Genomic DNA, 21,166 nt, shown 5'->3' with positions numbered 1-21,166 from the left:
TTATTTTAAAAATATGTAAATACTAGAAAATTTGCCAATGCTACATTTTCCATGTGGGCGGTTCCATGACACCTATTATATTAAGTTGTGAGCCTATCATCAACATCTGTTGCCAAGTTTTCCATGACCACAGACAAACTCACAGCTTCCTAAACACTGGTTCCTCCTTTCCCCGCTCCCTCCCAGGCTGTTGATGTTAAATTCTGTGCTCTCTACATTCACCTGTGTGAGGCATTTCATATTAGCAAGAGCATATAACACTTGGCCTTTTGTGATTGGCTTCCTTCACTCATCATAGTGTTCTCAGGATGCATCTGTGTTGTTGCAAGCATCATAACTCCATTTTCTTTTATGAGAAGTATTCGTGTGTGTGTGTGTGTGTGTGTGTGTGTGTGTGTGTGTGTGTGTGTGTGTACAGGAACACTTAATTGCATTGCATTTTGCTTTTTTACATTTCACAGACATTACCTTTTTTTTTTTTCCAAATTGAAAATTTGTCATTTGTGGCAACCCTCAGTCTGTCAATTCTGTTTCCAAAAGCATGTGATCACAAAATGTCTCTGTCACATTTGGGTCAGTCTCAGTATATTTCAACATTTTTTGTGGCTAACCTTGAGGAAAATGGGAGTCCCAGAACACTTGATTGTACTTAGGTGAAACCTATGCTTGGACCAGAAAGCAGTCTTCAGAACAAGAATAAAGAAACACTGCATGGTTTAAAATCAGGAAAGGAGTGCATCCAGGGATGCATCCTGTCCCTGTACCTTTTCAATCTATATGCAGAACAGATAGTTCAGGAAACAGAGCTTTATGAGGAAGAGTGTGACATAAAGATTGGAGGAAGACTCATTAACAACCTACGATATGCAAATGACACAGCCTTGCTTGCTGAAACTGAGGAGGACCAAAAGAGCTTGCTGCAGAAGGACAAGGACTGTAGTCTTCAATATGGATTGAAGCTCAGCATCAAGAAGATAAAGATTTTCACCACTGGGACAGTTGGCAGCACCATGATAGATGGAGAAGAGATTGAGGTAGTTAGCAATTATAGCTTGCTCGGATCCACATAACACTTTTTTAACACCAGCAGTCAAGAAATAAAAAGATGAATTGCATTGGGGAAAATCTGCTGTTAGGGACCTCTCCAGTGCTGAAAAGCAGTGATGTCAGCCTAGAGACTAAGGTGCGCCTAATCCAGGCCATGGTCTTTGCAATTGCTTGTTATGCTTTAGAGAGCTGGACAATGACTAAGGATGACAGAAGAAGGAAGAACCAATGTCTTCAAGTTATGGTGCTGGAGAAGAGTCTTGACCATGCTATGGACCACCAAGAAAACAAATTGGTCTGTCTTGGAGAGGGCAAAACCAAGTTTCTCCTTGGAAGCTAGGATTCTGAAGCTCTGTCTCACATACTTAGGGCACATGGCCCGGAGAGAGCAGTCCTTGGAGAAGGACATCATGCTTGGAAAGGTGAAGGGATACCGCAGGAGAAGAAGACCCTGGATAAGATGGATTGATGCAGTAACTGGGGCAATGGGGGTTGGTGTGTCAGAATTAGTGAGACTGGCTCAGGACAGGGCAGGGTTCAGAGCTGCTGTACATAGGATCGCTACAGGGTGCAGGCAACTTGTTGGTACATAACAACAACATTGCCCATTTAATAGATCACAACATAGTATAAACTTAGATTTTTGTATGCACTGAGAAACCAAAAACCTGTGCAACTCACTTTGTTCTCACCTTTGACTATTGTGACAGTGCTTCAATGTACGTTGGTGGACATGTGTCTGTTTTTATAAATGCTTTCACTCAGGTCTCTTGGATGTATCTCTAAGGGTGGAATTGCTGGATCATTGTTGGGGGGACCACAAACTAAAACTCATTGCCATGGAGCTAGAACCCTCAAATAGCTAACCCACCGTTAGAATTCTAACAGTGTGTATAACACAGGAGGAACTGGCCCATCTTTCTCCCAATAAGTCGCTGGTGAATTTGAACCACTGGAGAGATGTGACCTTTGAGTTAACAACACAACTCCCTCATCTATACTTAGATTTCAGGGGAGCCAGCAGTTTCCCACCATGGCTACAGCATTTGCATCCTGAACCTCATTTAAGGAGGAAAGGATGCTTTTGATCAAGGGCCAGGTGACATCACCACATCTCCTCCCACTTGGAAAGCAGGTGCCATCAGGGATGGGTCAGGGGTTGTGTGACGTTTCTGAGGGGCACAGCAACCTTCTTCACTCTCCACCACGCCTGGTGGGTGTGCCCTGCCCCACAAGGACATTCTTGCAGCTGAATGTCCAGCAGGCTAAGTCCCTGGAGGCGCATGAGGGCTGGACTCAGTGTTGGGGACAAGATGAAAAGTTTCTATTTCAAAGGATGAAAAAAGAGGGAGGTGGAGCAGAGGAAGCCAAGTGACTGATGGATAGACTACAACTCCAGCGGGGTGACTGGAGCCCCAAGGCGTAACACCCCCAAACACTCGAGTGCCTATTTCACCTTCCCCAGCCCCTCAGTACTGTTTTCTACTGAGAACCAGATAGCCATTGAACATTCCTGAGTGGTATCAGCTGGGCTTGAACGTTGACATGAAACTTGCTTGGTCCCAAGGGATAGAACTGTATCTGAGGTTCTGAACTTTGCTTTCAAAGGGTTACTGTCATTATTAGTCCCATTTTTATATGAGGAAACTGAGGCCTTGAAAAGTTACATAGCGTGCCCACATCCTTAGTGTGGAGAAGTGGCAGAGCTGAGACCAGAACCCAGATTGTTGGTAAGTTTTTCTCCAATCCTAATTCCACTGTCCTCTTGAATGATCTGTTCTCCATACAGATTGACAATGTATGAAGACAGGACACATCCCTGACGTACTCCTTTTCTAGTTTTTGTTGTTTTGTTTTGTTTTTTCCTTTTTTTTAAATTTCCATTCACTCATTGTTGCATTTTTCTCACCTCTCAACCCTCCCCACTAGTACACTACCCTCTTGGAAAAGTCAAAGAAAAATTCTTTCATTGTTTTACAATCCCTCCCCCAGGTCCATTCCACTATACAGCCTTCGCTCTGGACTCCTGTCATGACAAAAATACCTAATAACATATCCCTCTTGAACAGTTTTCTCCCTCATCTGTTTCATTGCAGCCTACATTATTGAACCCATCTTTCTCAGTCACCCCCTAACCCCAAAGTCAGTCCTGTTTTACAACAGTGGCACCATGGCACTTAGGTTGTTTCCAACGCCTTGCTATTGTGAACAAAGCTGCAATAAACATGGGTGAGCATATATCTGCTTGGATGTCAGTTATGGTTTCTTTGGGGTATATTCCCAGTAGTGGAATTGCTGGGTCAAATGGTATCTCTATTTGCAACTTTTTGAGAAAGCGCCATACCTCCTTCCACAGTGGTTGCACCATTTTACACTCCCACCAACAGTGAATAAGGGTTCCAGTTTCTCCACAACCTCGCTTGCTGTTCTGTTAAATTTTGCTATTCTGACTGGGGTGAGATGATATATCATAGTTGTCTTGATTTGCATCTCTCTTAGCGTTAGGGATTTTGAACATTTCTTCATGTGCTTGTTCTCCATCTGAATGTCGTCTTTGGTGAAGTGTCTGTTCATATCCTGTGCCTATTTTTCTATTGGATTCTTTTTTTTTTTCAATTGGATTCTTTACCTTTATCTTGTTGTGGTGCTCAAGTATTTTATAAATTCTGAATATAAGTCCCTTATCTGATATGTCATTACCAAATACTTTTTCCCAATCTGTGGCTTCCCTTTTTACCCTGTTGGAGAAATTTTGGAATGTGCATAGGGATTCTTAGAAGATCCCATTCATCTATTTTATCTTCTCCTGGTTGTAGGTCCTTTTCTAGTTTTGAACCATGCAGTATTTCCTTGCTCTTTTCTGACCACTGCCTCCAGGTCCAAGTGTAAGTTTCACCTGAGTACTTTTGAAAAGTCCTTAACAGCATATTTCCCCATGGCAAGACATTTATTGATTTCGTGGAGGCTGCTTTCATGGATCTAAGGAAAGTAACATCCTTAACAAAGGATGTCTTTTCTCCACTTCTTATGTTGTGTATTGGTCCGGTTGTGAGGCCTTTTCTTTTCTTCAGATTGGAGGCTGTAGTCTTCAAGCTTCGTCCACAGAAGCTCCAGCTAGACACCAGGAAGTGGACCCTCCCTAAGCTTCCCAAGTGCTGGTGCAGGACCACTTCACCAGTGAGTCTGGATCTAGCTGGAGAAGTGGAAACTCAGTAAATATTTGCTGCATAGATTCACTGAGAGACCTTCATGGGAAAAGGTGGCCCCAGCGGATGAGGCAACCTGTAATAATTACCGGTGATGGGGGTAGGCTTCCTGACCACAGTAGTCTTGAGTTTCAGTTATGGAAAGGGAAGATTGGTCAGGACCCTGGGGACTTTTCTGTGCCCAGCCCTAAAAAAGCAGAAAAGCAGGGAGCTCTGGTGGCCTAGTGCCAAACGCTGCACTGCAATCCCAGAGGTACACGGTTCAAATCCACCAGATGCTCTGCTGGAGAAGGAAGGGACAATCTCCTTCTGTACCAGTCAGATCTGATTTGATGGCACACGTAAAAAGTAATACAATAAAATTAAAAAAAAAAACAAAACAGAAAAGCCTCATTTAGGGTGTGAAATAGGCCAGAGAGGGCAGACTCGGGTCAGGTGGAGGCCCCAGAGGCTGCTCATTTCACGACCATGCTGACAAATTGCAGTAAATGAGGCCAGGTTGTATTTCCTCCCCAGACTGTTTCGCATGTGGGCAGGAGGCGGGCGAAGCTGAGCGTGCACCTGGGTGAGGGGTACCATGACGCTGTGGGCACCGCTGGAGTCCCTGTCTCGTGTAGGCCGACAACAGCCAAGGAATACGGCCTTGTTCAGCCCCCTTGCAGAAAAAGCCAGGCTGGCAGTCTGCCAGTGCCGTGGGATAGCCCAATTTCAATTCCATTACAGCCCAAATGACTGTCCGCTAAGTAACAGCACAGTCGACAGCCCAGCCATGAATAAGTGACCTGACAAGACAGAGAAGGACTCTATAAACCGAGAGGCCCAGTACTAGGGGACATTATCATTATGGCTTTTGTTATTGTTGTTGGTTGGGCCCTAATGAAAGAGAAATGCTCAGGGAATTAAACTATTTTAATAAGTCCAACAGCCAACCATTCACTGACCTAGCATTTTAGATGTTTAGAGCCCGCCATGGTGGGAGCGGGCAGCAGAAACAGCATTGTGCTGTCATTTCACAAAGACTCAGCCAGCACCATCCACACACCACCGTGTCACCCCTGGGCAGCGGCCCCAGAAGCCCAGTGCCTGTACGTGGGCGGCCCAGATACACAAAGTGGGAGGACTCAGGTTTATGTTTGGAGTGTCCACACTGCGTGTTGCCTGCTTGCGGTGGGCCAGGCGCTGTGCTAGACACTGCGTGTACATGGAGGCTAATACACAGCCTGTGTCCTCAGACACTGGAGGACGTTGCCCTGTAGTCAGGGATGGGGTGCTGGCCAACACGGGTGGGAGGAGGCGGAGTGACTGCAAGCTAGATCCTGAACAAGGGGGCCAAGTTCTCCAGGACGCTAAGAAGGGAAGGGCATCCATGCAGAGGGCACAGCACGGACAAAACATGAGGCTGGAGAAAAGGTTCTGCTCAAGACACGTGGTGGGGAGTGGTAAGGGCATAACAGGTAAGCACTGTTAGACTGTGGTTGTTATTGGAAGGGGCCATTGAGTCAAGCAGGACTCATAGCGACCCTATGAACAACAGATCCAAATCCCATCCTATCCTGTCCCAGCCTCTTCATTTCTGCTATATTTGAGCCCACTGCTGCAGTCACTCTGTCACTCCATCTGGTTGAGGGTCTTCCTCTCTCTCGCCGACCCCCCACTTTTGGATTTAGAGGAGGCAAAAGGCAGAACAAAAAGAGATGAGATCTGGAAAAGAATTCTGATGCCCAGCCCTTCACATTGACACTTTTCATAATAGTTAAGAAGTGCAGACAACCCAGATATCTTTGCCTGGTGAGTCGATGAATAAAATGTGGCATTTCCTTAAAACGGATTATTATTTGGACCTAAAAAGGAATGAATTACTGATACTTGTTACAGTATGGATGGCTTGACAACGTTACAGTAAGTTAAGCTGGACACGAAAGACTGCATGTGAAATGGGCAGTGCAGGTCAAACCATAGGGACAGAACATAGGTTAGTGTTAGTCAGGGGTTACAGGAAGAGTTTCTCACCAGAACAAGATTTCTTTTAAGGCTGATATTCTAAAATTAGATTGTCGTGATGGTCGTGCAACATCATATGACCCGAGGGCCTCTGCTCCTAACCACTGTCCTGTGCTGGTCATAGACTGTCGGCCTGGGGGGACCATAGAGAGCACCCTGCCCAAGCCCCCAGAGATACAGAGAGGTTGCACAAGTTGGGGTGAAACCAGTAGGTACACACTGTGCCTTCAAACCAGGCAGAAAGTAGGTGAGCAGGTGTGTCAGGTGAGCCCTTGTGTCAGGCAGGCATGTGTATCAACTGAGCAGGTGTGGAAGGAAGGCAGTTATGTCAGGCGGCTGGTGTGTGAGGCAGGCCCGTGTGTCAGGCAGGCAGGTGTCTCAACCGAGCAGGTGTGGCAGGCAGGCCTGTGTGTCAGCTGAGCAGGTGTGGCAGGCAGGCCCATGTGGCAGGCAGGCCTGTGTGTCAGCTGAGCAGGTGTGGCAGGCGGGCAGGTGTCTCAACCAAGCAGGTGTCTCAACTAAGCAGGTATGTCAGGCAGACCCATGTGTCAGGCGGGCCCGTGTGTCAGGCAGGCCCATGTGTCAACTGAGCAGGTGTGTCAGGCGGGCAGGAAGCAGGCAAACGAGTGTGTCAGGCATCCAGGTGTGTCTGTCAGGCAGGTAGAATACAATAGGAATGGAGGAGGCTGTGGCCATGTCAAGAGTGTAGACCCCCACCTGAAAGATGCAGCACCCTGATTTGTGGAAGGTGGTGACAACTAATTTAGACACATCCATGAGCCTCAGGGGACACAAGTCTGCAGTGCTACAGAGGCTGACCTGCTGCTCGAAAACAGGAAGCCACGTGATCTCCAATCACGGCAGGCTGTAACGAGGAGCAAGGGGTCCCGTGACCTTCCACAGTCACCCTCCGGGTCTTCAACATTAGCCATGCTGACAGAGTGGGACACACCTCAGGGAATGGCCCATGGTGCAGGCCCTTTAAGCTCCGAGGACAGCAGTTCTGGGCAGCCTGTCAGAGCAGTGTGGCCACATGGGGTTGTCAGCCATACATTGAAGAAAACCATCTTGATGGGCAGTGTTTTTGAGGTGTTTCTTTGGCCCTTGGCATGGACATGAAACTTGCAGCAGGAAACCACGGGAAGGCCAATTTCAGCTTGCAATGAGGGAGCTCTGGTGAATTAATGATAAGGAATTGTGCTGTCAAAAGCCTGTAGTTCAAATCCACCAGCTGCTCCACAGGAGAAGGATGGGCAATCTTCTCCCTAAATTAACTACCTCTGAAAATCCACCGGAGGGTCAGCTGTTGGTCAGTTCTGACTCAAGGGTACACAACAGCATGATGGGACAACTACCCCATAGGTTAAACTGATCAAAATGGAACTTCTTTCCTGTAAGGTAGTGAGTTCTCAGTCACTGGAGGTAATCAAACAGCAGAAAGCCACCATTAGGAATGGGATGGGCTTGAAGGACTGGAGACCCAGCCTGAGGGTCAGGCTATGACTTCAGGGTGATGGTGCTTGCTGTGTGAAGCTGACGTTTGCTGACTGCCCAACCACGTGTGTTTTCTTGCAGCTGGTCATGCAGTATCTCTACTATGGAGGCCCAGAGTCCCTTCTCATTAAAAACAACGAGATAATGGAGGTAGGCAGTCCGTCATCACATGGAGCCGTCACTTGGTGGGTGGCATCTCTGCAGACCGGAGTCACTGGCCTTCAGTGGCTGTGACCGGGGGAGCTGGGCTGCAGAACCATCTGGGTGAAGATGGGAAGGGGATGAATTTGGTTCTTGCTCATTCCTGGGCCATTGTTGCTGTTCTCATTAGATGTGAATCCCTTCCAACTCGTAGTGACCCCAGTGACAGAGTAAAAGCACCCCACAGAGTTCCTTAGACTAATCTTTACAGGAGCAGAGCACCAGGTCATTTTACCATAGGAGCAACTAGGTGGATTTGAACCACCAACCTTCAGTTAACAGCTGATTGCTTACCATTGCACCACCAGTGTTCCTTGCCTGGCTCCATGATCCCTATGGATAAGAAGGGCTTCTCACCAGAACCCTCCTGTGGAAGACTCAGGGTCTGCACTGTACTAGCCCCCACCTTTCGACAGCCACTGAGTTAAACCTTGTTTTTACTGGCTGAGAGGGAGGGTGAGGTAGAGGAAATTTCCACAGCCCAGGGATAGAAGTAGCTCTGGGCACAGCTGGGGCTCAGATAGCATCATCCAGACACTTCTTCCTTCTTGTCATTTATAAGGAAATTAAAACCTCTAAAACAACTCAAGATACAAAGATATATGTTTCTCAGACATCAAAGCCAACTTCACGTTATAATCTCTCCTCTGCTTTACTCAGGCTGGCCCTCCCTCTCACAGAGCACTCCCTCCACCCTCGCCAGCCTCTTTGGCCATCTCCTCCCTTATCCTGTCCCGGCTGGACCCCGAAATGCTTCCACCATCTCTCCTGATTCCACCCGTTCTTACCTCCCCTGCTCAGGGACCGTGTTTCTGATCCTTTCTGCCCAAGCCAAAACCCAAGATCTCCCCCAGCTCCCTCCTAAAAGCTGAATTCCTGGTTGTCCTAATCAAAGCTCAGAGCTTTGAACCTGAAGTCAAAGTCACTCCCAACAAAAAGAACAAAATCACTCAGAAGAGCCAGCATGCCTGAATGATCAGAGACTCGGAACACTCCCAGAGGTTCCGGAAGCATGCACAGATGCTGAGCTAGGCTGCCTGAGTCTCAGCCGGGTTCAGCCACGACCAAGCTGTGTGACCTTGGCCAAGCTATGTAACCTCTCTGTGCCTCCATTTCTCTGGCAGAAGTCCATAGGGAAATATGCTGCAAACCCTAAAACCGTGCCTCTCTGGTGGTTCAAATCCACCAGTCACCATGAGGAGGAAAGATGGGCAGTCTCATCCTGTACAGTTTACAGCCTCAAAAACCCACTGGAGAGTCAGCTGTGAGTCAGTTGAGTTGAGCCTCCTTTTCTACACCTGTAAATAGGGTGATAGGGGTGAGCAATAGTGATGTAACGGTTCGTCCTCAGCTGCTAACCAACAGCTTACCAGCTCTGCGGGAGAAAGACCTGGCAATCAGTCCCCGTAAAGATCACAACTCAGAAAGCCCTGTGGGGCAGCTCTAGTCCTTCACATGTGGTCACTGCAAGTAGAAATTGACTCAGTGGCACCTGATGATAAAATGAGAAGAATACTAGCATCTGCTTCATTGAGCTGTCAAGAGGATATTTAAAGTCCCTCTTATAAGGTGCTCAGAACTGTAACTGCCACAAAGTGCCACAGGGCTGGGCACGGAGTCCATGACCCGGGGTCCCACTTCCTGCTCTGGGAAATCAGGCAGATCCCATACAGTTCTTCCCTCCTCCTCTCCCATCAGGACCACGCTGCAGTCAGAGGACCCAACCTCGTTTGTAAGCATAAAATGGTCCTTCTATCAAACTAATGAAATCATGTCAACAACACACAAAGATTTCCAATAAGAAGCAGCTGGCCTCACCTACCTCGTCCCCTCTCCAGGCCTCTTCCCCAAGCCCTGTTGCCCCCAAGTCAGCATCAGCTTGTTTTGACCCCATGCCCATCAGAGCAGGCCTATACTCCATAGAGTTTTCACTGGCTGCCCTTTCAGAAGTAGATAGCCGGGACTTTGTTCCAGGGCACCTCCACATGTGCTCAAAGCCCCAGCTTTGCGGTGAGCAGCCAGAGGTGCCAACCATTGCACCGCCCGGGCACTCGGGCGCTTTTAACCCCTGCTGCTAGTTCTTTCAAGGAGTGGTGCCGTGGTAAAACTGCTCAGCCCTGTGAACCTACCAGCTACCTCACCGGAGAAAGATGTGGCAGTGCAAGTCTGTAAGGATTACAGCGGTCCACTTCCGAGGGGGCATTCTACCCTGGCCTTCTGGGGTTCTCTAGGCACACTCCTACTGAACATGTCCCCGGGCTAGGCACTGTGCTGGGCACTGGGGGACCAGGATCAAATAGAGACGAGCAGTCCTGCCCCCCTCGACGACAGGGAGGAGGGAGACGTGAGCAAGCCCGTGACATCAGGTCCCGCTTGGAATGAGTGATAAGAGAAAAGGGTGCAGCGGAATGGACAGAGAAGCAGGGAGGTGGAGGGAGGGCCTGGAGGGCCTCTTGGAGGAGGTGACACTTGAGTGAAGACCCAGATGAATGGCACATGTCTATGTCCCATCTTGCCCGTTAACACTGCTCACCCTTACTAGATAGCGGAAACCTCTGGACTTGAGAACTTTAGGCACACTTTTGGCTTGACCTCCTCCTCTAATAGGCATGAAGTGGGTGCACTCCTACTGAAGTCCCCTCCCTTTTGCCCCGCTACCCCTCAGTACAGTCCTGTCACCATTCTGACTCTTCTCCTGGCACCTCAGTGCTTTAAAGCAACATCAGGACACCTTTATCTCTGGTCCCTCGGCCATTCACCGTATCTCTTGCTCCCCGGTGATGGAAGATAGGGGTTTCACTCCCCATTATCATGCCTCCCATCCCACCCCTCTCTCCCCCCCACTCCATTCCTCCCTCCTCCTTCCTTTTCCTCTCCCCTCCTCCACCCCTTCCTCCCTCCTCCCCTTTCTCCCTCCTCTCTCCCCTTTCTTCTCTCCCTTCCTCCTTCCTCCCTGTATTTTCTTCCTCTTCCCTCCTCCTCCTCCCTCCTCCCCCCTCTTTCCTTTTTCTCTCCTCCCCCCTCCCCCCAGCCCTAACAGGCTCCTTTTATAATTTACAGCTTCTCTCTGCCGCTAAGTTTTTCCAGCTGGAGGCTTTGCAGCGACACTGTGAGATCATCTGTGCAAAAAGCATCAACACCGACAACTGTGTGGATATTTACAACCACGCCAAGGTACTCGCCCCACAGCCCTGCCACAGGCACAGCCACGCCCTCACGTGGGGGAGCCCTCCTTACAGACACAGCAGGTCAGAGCAGATGTCTCGAAGGTCCTGCCATCAGACCTCCTCCCGAGTCTGCTCCCACTTGTACAGTTGTTGTGCACTGTCAACTCAGAACTGACTCATGGCTGACCCTCTCGCCCTCTAGCCAGTTTTCAGAGAGTGTAAATCATTGCCCATCTCCTGAGGAGCAGCCATTGGATTCAAACCCTGTGCCTCTGGGTTGGCAGCACAGTGCCTTACCACTAAGCCCCAGAGCTTCTGTAGTTAGGTCGGGGGGGGGGGGCGGCAGTGATAGAGGTGGTAGTGGTGGTGGTGGTTGTGGCAGCAATCATGGTGGTGGTGGTAGTGTACCATCAGGTCAGAACTGATGCATAGCTGACCCTCCGGCAGGTTTTCAGAGGCAGTAAGTCACACAAGAGGCAATTGCCCATCTTTCTCCCACAGAGCAGCTGGTAGATTTGAACTGTGTACTTGGGTTGCCAGTGCAGTTCTTTACCACAAGAGCACCAGGACCCCTTCCATAGGTATAGGGTTAGACTTTTACCATTTAGTTTGAGGAGACTCATACGTGCCCTGGTGGTGCAGTGGACTCAGCACTGGGCTGCTGACATGAAGCTCAGGAGTTCTGTACCTAGTAGTTATTTTTTTTTTCTTGCTCCTTTCACTACCAGCATATGAGGAAGGTGGGAACCCAGAACTTTCCAGGAGCAGAATTGCTCTAGGAGCGCACTTCCCAAGCTCTGCTCATGTGTACGAATCACACTGCAGACTGACTCAGCGCGTGGCGTGGCATGGGGCCAGATCTCCCTATCTCTCAGGCTCCCCATGATGCACCCCTGTTGCCTGTCCCAGCCGCCCTGTGTGCCTGGCTTCCAGACCAGCACACAGCAGGAAACGGTTAGAAACGGGAACTCCCAGGCTGCGGCCCACCAAGCTCCCAGAGCTTGGTGATCCTGCGGGTTTCCGATGCCCACTGAAGCGTGAAAAGTCCCTGTCCAGGGCTGTGGCCCCGTGGCTTCCGGCAGCGTCATTCAGCTTGACCCTCTGCTCAGAGTTTGCCTTTCCACCCTAGATGGACTGAATCCAAATCTGTATTTTAACAAGATCCTCCAGTGATGATCTGTTTCTGTACAGGGATAGCTGGTTCTTTCAGACACTCCCCAATACATAGTTTTTCCTGGGGATCTTCCCTGGGAAGCTAAGCTTAAAGAAAAACCTAAAAAAAAAAAGAAAAAGAAGGGGGAAACCCCTTACCCAGATTCCTGTGCCAGACATTGATTCCACTGTCTGTGCTGGGCCCAGGCAGGTTGAGGGAGCACCCAGGTGATTGTAAGGGGCAGCAAGAGATTGACCTTTGTTGCTTTGCTTGGAGAAAGTGTTGTTAGCAGGCCCCGTACCTGGCCGCTAATGGGATCACCTGAGGAGCTTTTTCCATATTCCCAATTCCACAGGCAGCAGCAGACACTCAGGGGTCCACGTTTCTGCCATCAGATCCATTCTGACCCCCCATTGGGTTCTCGAGGCTATAAGCCTTAATAGGCAGAGACTGCCCATCTTTTTTCCCTTGCGGGGCATTGCTGGTGGATTTGAAAGACCAACCTTTTGGTAAGTCATCTGACACGTTACATACTCCGCCACCAAGACTCCTTAGCTCAGGAGTTGTTACCGGTGTTATGTACCTTGGAGCTGGAACCAACTCAGAGCTGACCCTCCATCAGGTTTTCAAAGGCAGTACTTGTGTAAGAGGAGATTGCTTGTCTTAAAGCATCTGATGGATTCGAACCCTGTGCCTTTGAGTTGACAGCACAACTCCTTAACCCACTAAGCAACCAGAACCCAGAAATCTTTGTTATTGTTATGTGGCGTTGAGTAGAGTACAACTCAGCAACCCAATGAACAAAAAATTTGAACCCTGTTCTATCCTGCGCCATCCTCACACTTCCTGACACACAAGAGCCCCTTTGCAGCAGTCACCATGTCAGTCCACCTGATTGGGGGTCTTTCTTTCCTTTGCTGACCCTCCACCCTTCCAAGCCTCATGTCCTTCTCCAAGGAATAGCCCCTCCTAGCAACATGCCCAAAGTACGTGAGGCAAAGCCTCATCATTCTCGCCTCCAAAGAGCACTTCCGCTGTACCCTCTCCAAGACATAGCTGTTTGTTCTCTTGGCCGTCCATGGGATGTTCAGTACTCTTCTCCAACACCACAGCTCAAAGGCATCAATTCTTTTCCTGTCACCCTTAGTCATTGTCCAGATCTCAGATGCATAGCAAGTGATCGGAAAGTCTGTGGCCTGAATCAGACGCATCTTAGTCCTCAAAACTAATCATGATGATCCTACTTCACACTAGTCCTTGGGAACCACTGGTTTCATCCCGTCACTTTCACAAATGAGACAAGGACGATGAGAAGAAACTTGTCCAAGTGCAATGTCATGTTCCCTCCTTACGCTGAAGACAGGAAAATTAACATGCGAGATTTCTCTCTCTCTCCCCGCTCCCCATTTATTCACTGCTGTCGAGTCAGAGCTGACTCTTCATTGGGTTTCTGAGCTATAAATTCCCCAGGAGGAGATTGCCTGTCTTTGTCCCGCAACATTTGATAGGAAAGAAAACAAAATCAGCAATCTGTTTAAAACAAGCACACAGATGTAGTAGAGTGTGTCAGCTGATGAGGACAGTGCCCCCTGCTGCTCACCGTGGAAGACCCCACTGGTGTTCAGACATTCTTTTCTGTCTCCGGCAGCCTCCCGCCAGCCCCCTACATGTGGGTGCCCGTCTCAGAGCCTTGTGGGGTCAGATGCCTGCCCCTCACCGCAGCACTGTCTGGTAAATGCCATCGTTATTGCTGTGCTGTGCCATCGGAGTCACTTCTGAGACCCCACAGCACGCTACAGGACAGAGTAGAACTGCCCCAGAGAGTTCCCAAAACTCTAATCTCTGTGGAAGAAAACATCTTTCTCCATAGTAGCTGGGGGACTTGAACCACAGACCTGTAGGCTGGCGGGTGATCACTTAATCGCTGCACCACCAGGCTTCCTGTAATACTCTCATTAGTCTCATGCGATAAATAAGAGGGAGCTCCTGGGTGGTGCAAAAGCCTAATGTTCTTCTGCGAACCAGAAGGTTAAAGGTTTGAATCCACCCACAGATGCCTCAGAAGAAAGGCTTGGTGATCGACTTTTTAAAAATCAGTCCCCAGCGCCGCATGAGGCACAGTTCCACTCGGACACGTGTGGGGTGACGATGCTTAGGCATCAGCTTGACAGCGGCCGGCATAAGTAAGGACGTTGAGGCACCGTGAGGGGAAGTGACTTAAAATCGCAGCTAGGACTGAAATTCAGACGCAGGCAAGTAACTCTGAAGCGTAAGTCCTGATGTCTGTGGACACTGCCTGACCTAGTCAATGTTTGGATACAGATTTTCAAAAACAACCCTTGATGCTCCGAAAAGATTTTCTGACTGTCCATTAGTGAATGTGTGAAGATGGCCAGGCCCCTCCTTACCCACACGCTCTCAAATAAACACTGAATTGTTCTGGTGACATGATACTCTGGCTGCTTGGGACTCAAGCCATTTTTATTTTCTCTTTTATCTTAAAGTGGAGATTTACAACAAGCTTGCAAACTCTCTCTCCACTCAGCGGCAGAGCTGGGCAGACCGCCCTCCCCTGCCCTGTATTTGCTCAAATCGCCCTGTGATTCCCCCTCCACATGGGGTCTATCGCCTTGGCAGGGCCTGCGAGCAAGAGTCGCATTTTAATCATTTGAGGCCCTTAGCAGGCAGCTCCCGTAAGTAGCACGTTTATGACTGAATGTGGCCTCGTGCAGAGCGAGCCAGGTTGGGAATCTGTTGGTCCTTGGGCTTAGGAGGCCCAAGGCAGAGAAACACAATCTTTGGTTTGTGGATGTTTGCAGTCAGGGCTCTGGCTCTTTCAGACCTCAGCCGCCTCCGCCCAGCCACCTGCTGGAGCTTTGCACGGCAAACATCCCCCCTTCGTGATCTTTTAATGGCGAGTCAGCCAGCCCCTCCACCATCTCAATGCTGCTTTCACTGTGCAAGCAATACTGCGCTCTGCTAACGATCCATGCCATGGAGATCCTAGTACTGGCAAATCGTGCTGCAAATTGAAGCTAGTTTATTTAGTAAAAGAGCAGAAAAGAGAGCAACCAACACAGAGTTTGGAACCCCAGTAAGTGGAGGTGGTTCAATGTGAGCAGCCACATAGCAAATGTGAACAAGGGCCTGGGCCCACTATCTCCCTGCTGTCAACACACTGGAGCAAGCTGGGGCTTCTTCCACAGAGGACAAGCTCCTTTCAGGGATGCCCCGCACCTTCTTCCACGGCTCAGGAGCTGTCCCAGCTCTTCAGTCCTGAAAGAGGGGCCCTTTCCCGGTGTCTCTCAAACCATAAATTAGTGCAGGGGCTCACCCCATGCAGCATGATGGAAACAAGAGTTTGGAAACCATTTGGAAACCAAGAAGGTCCTTCCCTGGTAATTATTGAGCACTTACTATGTACCAGGTCCTGTGTAGTAATATATCAGTAAGACATGGTCTCTATCCATGGAAAAAATGAGGACAGACATCAACAAACCTTCCATTGGGGGGGTCAGAGAAATATTTCTAGATCTGCAGGCCATCTAGTCTCTGTCACTTCACTCTAACGTAACTCTGGTACTTGGAAAGCAGCTACAGAAAACCAGTGTGAGTGTGTGTTTGGGGGGGGGGGTGATACTGTGTTTCAATAAAGCTTTATTGACAAAAACAGATGCCAGCAACAATTGGCTGCTGCTCCAGCAAATAAGGGTCTGGCCTCAGTTCTCTTAGTAATTAGCAGTGTGGAGACAGGCAAGTGGCAGGTGTATAATCAGCACTGAGTAATTATTAACATTATTATGTATTACAAAGTATTTGCTTTGCTTCCTAAAAGGTCCCTGGGTGGTACAAATAGATACGTTCTTCTACTAACTGAGAGGTTGATAGTTCAAGCCCAGAGGTGCTACCATAGAAGAAAGGCCTGGACATTTGCCTTCATAGAGATTACAGCCAAGAACAATGCTTTGGAGCAATTACACTCTAACACCTAAGGTCACCGTGAGTTGAAATTGACTCACCAGCAGTAGAGCTCTTGTCATGACATCTGTTATCTCCAAGGAATCCTAGTGGCACTAGTGCTTATAAAGGCCAGCAGCCCTGGGGACAGCAGAGCAAAACCTTGCCTGATCTTACAGAAAACTTAGAAAAACTGCGCAGGGTCAGTAAGCAGTCTGCACAAGTCCTCCTTTTCTGGATGCTAGCCAGTATTGTTATTCTTTTGCCTTCATTTTTTTCCCTCACGGCTCCTCCCGCTTCTCTGTTCTCTGAAATAGCCAGCTGAACTATATTAAACTGCTGTTTGCTTAAAAAAAACTAAATGGTCAGCAGTGCAAACTCACCAGCTGTTCAAAGAGAGAAAGAAGAGACAGTAGGCTTCCACAAAGATCTGCAGCCTTGGGAACCTAGTGGGCAGGTCTCCGTCCTAAAGGATTGTGCATATGCATTGAAATCGACTCCATGGCAGTGGGTTTTAGTTTCATTTTGTTACAGATCTGTCTGGGAGAAAGAACAGCCAGCGTGCTCCTTGGAGGCAAAGCCTCATCTCGCGTACTTTGGGCACGTTGCTAAGAGAGGCTGTTCTTTGGGAAGGGACATAATGCTTGAAAAAGTGGAGGGTCAGCAAAGAGGGAAGACCCTCACCCAGATGGATTTACACAGTGACTGCAGTGGACTCGAGTGTGTCAGAGATGGTTTGATGGCACAGGAGAGGACAGGGTTCCGATCCGTTGTTCACAGAGTCGCTGGAAGTCATGCTCGACGGCACCTACCACCACCAACGTGCTTCACTCATGCTAACAGAAATTGAGTGACAATCGCTTAAAAGTCAGTGTCACAGACTGAGGGGTGGGAGGCCCTGAGCCTCAGTTTCCCCATCTCTACTAGGAGGCCTGTACTCATTGACTCTAGGAGCTGAGTCTGTCCTTCCACACTTCTGTGCGCTTGGGGTCCACACAGAGTACGGTGTTGAAAGAAGGTCATTCCCAGGGTCACTCCCAGCCCCAAGCTCCTGTGTATCTGTGTGAACATGCATCACTGTTGGGTAACAAACCTGTCCTTTGATAAACTTCATCAAGCCTTCTAGGCCTCTCCAAGGTCACAGAGCCACAGTGAGACCCCATGTCCCAGATGTCACTTAAGCCACCCCTCTCATTCTTCAGAGGGAGAAACTGAGGCCCAGGGAAGTGATTGTTGGTGGTAGTAGGTACCATCAAATCGGAACCAACCCATAGCTGACCTCCAGCAGGTTTTCAGAGGCGGTGACTCGCACAGGAGGAGACTGCCCACCCCTCTCCCGCGGAGCAGCTCACGGATTCACATCACGTACTTCACACTGACAACGCAGCTCCTCACCACTCGGCCCCCAGAACTCCCGAGAGGAGTGACCGGCCTTGTGCAAAGTTACGCATGACTTTGATGCAGATGTTGGCTCACTAGTGACCTAAAGAATTAGGCCACTGACTCAGCTCCAGGAGACAGCCTGGGTCTTTCTGTGGACCAGTTACTGGGCTGGGTGCTGTAGATGCAGCTCTCATCAGTGTTAGCTGTTAGTGTTATGATCTGCAAGCTAACCATGCTCTGACAGGCTGTTGTGCGTCAGGAAGTGTGAGGATGGCGAAGGACAGAACAAAAAGATCTTTTTGTTCACAGGGTCACTGTGAGTCGTTCTCGACTCAACGGCACCTAACAACAACCATTCACTCATGCATTCAGCACTTACTGAATGTCCTCTGTGATTCACCAAGCCCACTGTGAGACCTGAGGGGTGATGGGAGATAAGCCCCTCCCCCCCACCTTAGTGTAGCAGGAACCTTGAGTCTAAGTCAGGGTTCCCCGGCCTTGAAGCTGTTGGCAGGGTAAGCTGTGTCCGACGTGGTTATGGGAGCTCTCAGGGTGCCTGGCAGCATGCCTAGTCTCACCCCCTCCAGATGTGACAATCAGAAACATCCTCAGACATTGCCAAATGCTCCCAGGAGGCCAAACGCCCTTGACTGAGAACTCTTCATCTAGGTAGGCCGTGTCGACTCACAGGGTCATTGTGAGAATCAAATCCCTGTAAGGAGTTTGACCTCTGTCTGCCACCGGGTAAGCACTCTATTCGTGTGCCAGTTGTCTGATCCCACGGTGGTCAGTGTCACAGCCATGGCACCCAGCTGAGTGAGACAGTGCACCTCACTGCAGCCGGGTGTTCTCATGGCCTTACTCAGGAGGTCGGCTGGCCCGCCAGCTGTGGGTGCCCCTGGCTGGTCCTGGCTGGGCTGTGTCACTGTAGACTGAGATGCCAGCTGGAGCAACTAGCCCAACTTGGCTCAGCATAGCTCATATGCTCCGTGCAGGCTGGGCCAGGCGAGGCTCTGCCATTTATTGGCAGAGGGGGCATTTGAGGGAGACAGTGGGAGCCCACCAAAGACTTGAGGCTAACTCCAAGCTAGCACCCCGGGGCATGCTCCGTAGGCTGAAACGAGTCACAGGGCCAGCCCAGCTCCAAGCAGTGAAGCATGAACTCCAGCCTTGCCAGGAAGAACACAGTCACATTGCCAAGAGGAAACTTAGAGCCCGGGGTGAGAACTGGAGACCCTGGGGGCATAGGAGGCTAAGTTAAGCTGCTGCTACCTGGTTGACAGTTGGAAACCACCAACAGGGAAAGATGAGGTAGTCTGCTCCCTTTAAAATTTCCAACCTTGTAAACCCAATGGAAGATTGTCCTGAAATGGAATTGGCTGGGCGGCAGTAGGTTGGGGGTGATGACGTCTGCAGGCAGCCGGTGCATTTCAGAAACGTAACCATCTCCCGCTCTCTCCCCACTTTGCATAGTTCCTTGGCGTCACTGAGCTCTCAGCTTACTGTGAAGGCTACTTCCTCAAAAACATGATGGTCCTCATCGAAAATGAAGCATTCAAGCAGCTCCTGTACGACAAAAACGGGGAAGGGACGGGCCAGGATGTGCTCCAGGACTTACAGAGGACGTTGGCCATCAGGATTCAGTCCATCCACTTGTCCTCATCCAAAGGTTCTGTTGTATGAAGGTCCAGTGCTGGGAGCACCCCCAGGACTTCCTCGTTCTCCTGTTGCATTGACTTCACGCAGACACAAACTCCACCTGGTGTCAGGTTCCGGCTGGGCCAAGGAGCTGCCTCTACTGCTTCCATGTCTCTGAGGGGGAACATTCAGCTCCCATGGGTTCTTGTTACAAATCCCAAGGACATTTCTCCAGTCTGAGGGTCCCACTAAGTTCAGAGCTTGAAGGTCAACATGTGGCAAGCCAGCCAGCCCCTGGGACCATGGAATACTCATTGCCGGGGACCACTGTCCATTGGACACAGGAAGAACTGAGAGTTGCGTGGGTTCCAGATTGTCAGGTGAACAACTTAGTGGACCTGTCCCGGGCAGCGCTGCAGAACTCACTCCCCCAGGAACTTCCTACTTACAGTCACCATGAGGCAACCACATCAGCCAGTTGGTGAGACTGTTAATCATTAATGAGGAAACAATTTGGCAAATTTTTAGGGGTGGGAACTTTTTAAAATATTCATATAAAAACTAGTAATAATAATAATTAATAACAGGGCAGCCTTGTAGTTGAAAATCTATTTCTAAAAGCTTAACAGTTCATTTTAAACCGAATCGTGTTTAGGGGTCTGTGTTTTGAAGTTGTTATTCTTTTTCTAAAAAAAAAAAAACAAAAAACAAAGGCCAGTCGCAGGTCCACGTTGTGTAAACATGCTTCTGACAAGGCATTGCTGATATCCTCTCCCAGGTGGGACCACCTGGCCTTAGTGCCCGTGGTCACACTGAACAGGTGCACTGCCAATCATTATCTCCAGTTCAGTAGTTGAAAACAGCCTGCATGCTAATCGTGGTTTGGGGGTTTGAGATAAGACCCCCCCCACATAACAAAACACGCATTTGCATGGGCCCAAACCTATAAAATGTTATGTTTGTACTTCATTTTTGCCAAGATTTAAGACGTTTCATCACTTCTAGCTAGAAGTCCATGTGGTAAAAACGGCCATATCCACTTCTTTTCCTAATCAAGAGTGATCCTGGGTGCATTTTACAGAAATGCCTTCGTAGATAATGCGGAAGGGGGGAGGGAGGGAGGGAGCACGTCAGAAAACTTACTATTCATCTCAGAGATTTTTCTTCTGTATTCTTGGAAGATGTTAATAGTTTGTTACTAGCCAGAGAGAGGATGACTATGTTAGATTATTTTTAAAGACTAAACATGTATGATAGGATGGATTCTTTCTGTATTCTGACTGTGTACAGTATAGGCTTATCTATAATGAAAGTTTCTATTGATAGGGTTTCAATGTTTGCTCTGCCATATATTATTAGCAAAAGAGATTGGTGAAGTGCCACTATATTCCAAATAACTCTTGAGTTATTGCCTTTCCTCCTAGTCCATTAATTTGATATAATTAGATATAATTCAGTAAAAGACTAGGAGAATGACTTTTCCCCACTGGGAGGGCCACATTTGATGGACAAACCTCTTTCCTCGCATGCCTTTGGGAAGTGGTGCCCAGATCCTAGATTCTAGAAGAGCTGTGGTTCCTCTGCCGTGTTGGCTCCCAGAAAACCAGTGTCGCGTCCTGTTTCCCGTGTGTGACCCTCGGGATACGCGGGCCATCTCTGTGCACAGCGTTGGTCTTCTGTCTCCAGTAGAGGTCAACGGCAGCTGAGCCACAAGATCCCTCTTGCACCTGGTCCTTTGCGAACCCCACCCCCGCACCAGCCCTCCAGCAAAGGTGGAAGAGACAGGAAAACCTGCCTGCAGGAGTCCGTCTGAGTGGCCACGACACAGCACGTTGTCACCACCGTCTCCCGCCTTCTCCGTGTCACCTGACGCCGCATGGGATGTCTCCTTAACTGAGACTTACTGCCCGTGAATATCT

At 49.2% G+C, this 21,166-nt stretch overlaps 1 protein-coding gene across 2 annotated transcripts in view; it reads left to right on the top strand.

The window, feature by feature from the left end:
* BTBD11 (BTB (POZ) domain containing 11) overlaps positions 1-19,412 on the top strand; it is a 520,423-nt gene extending 501,011 nt beyond the window's left edge. For both annotated transcript variants that reach the window (XM_006897535.1, XM_006897536.1), the window contains 3 exons: positions 7,830-7,898; positions 11,010-11,123; positions 19,083-19,412. In XM_006897535.1, coding sequence (XP_006897597.1) covers positions 7,830-7,898; positions 11,010-11,123; positions 19,083-19,292 — 393 coding nt within the window. In that variant the 3' untranslated portion in view covers positions 19,293-19,412. The remainder of the gene's footprint in view (positions 1-7,829; positions 7,899-11,009; positions 11,124-19,082) is intronic.
* The last annotated feature ends 1,754 nt before the right edge of the window (positions 19,413-21,166 follow it).

The sequence above is a fragment of the Elephantulus edwardii genome, unplaced genomic scaffold (assembly GCF_000299155.1).
Source record: "Elephantulus edwardii isolate Elephantulus edwardi_28Jun2011 unplaced genomic scaffold, EleEdw1.0 scaffold00211, whole genome shotgun sequence".
Lineage (NCBI taxonomy): Eukaryota > Metazoa > Chordata > Mammalia > Macroscelidea > Macroscelididae > Elephantulus > Elephantulus edwardii.
Note: the sequence above shows the minus strand (reverse complement) of the source record. Positions and strands in the feature narration are given on the sequence as shown.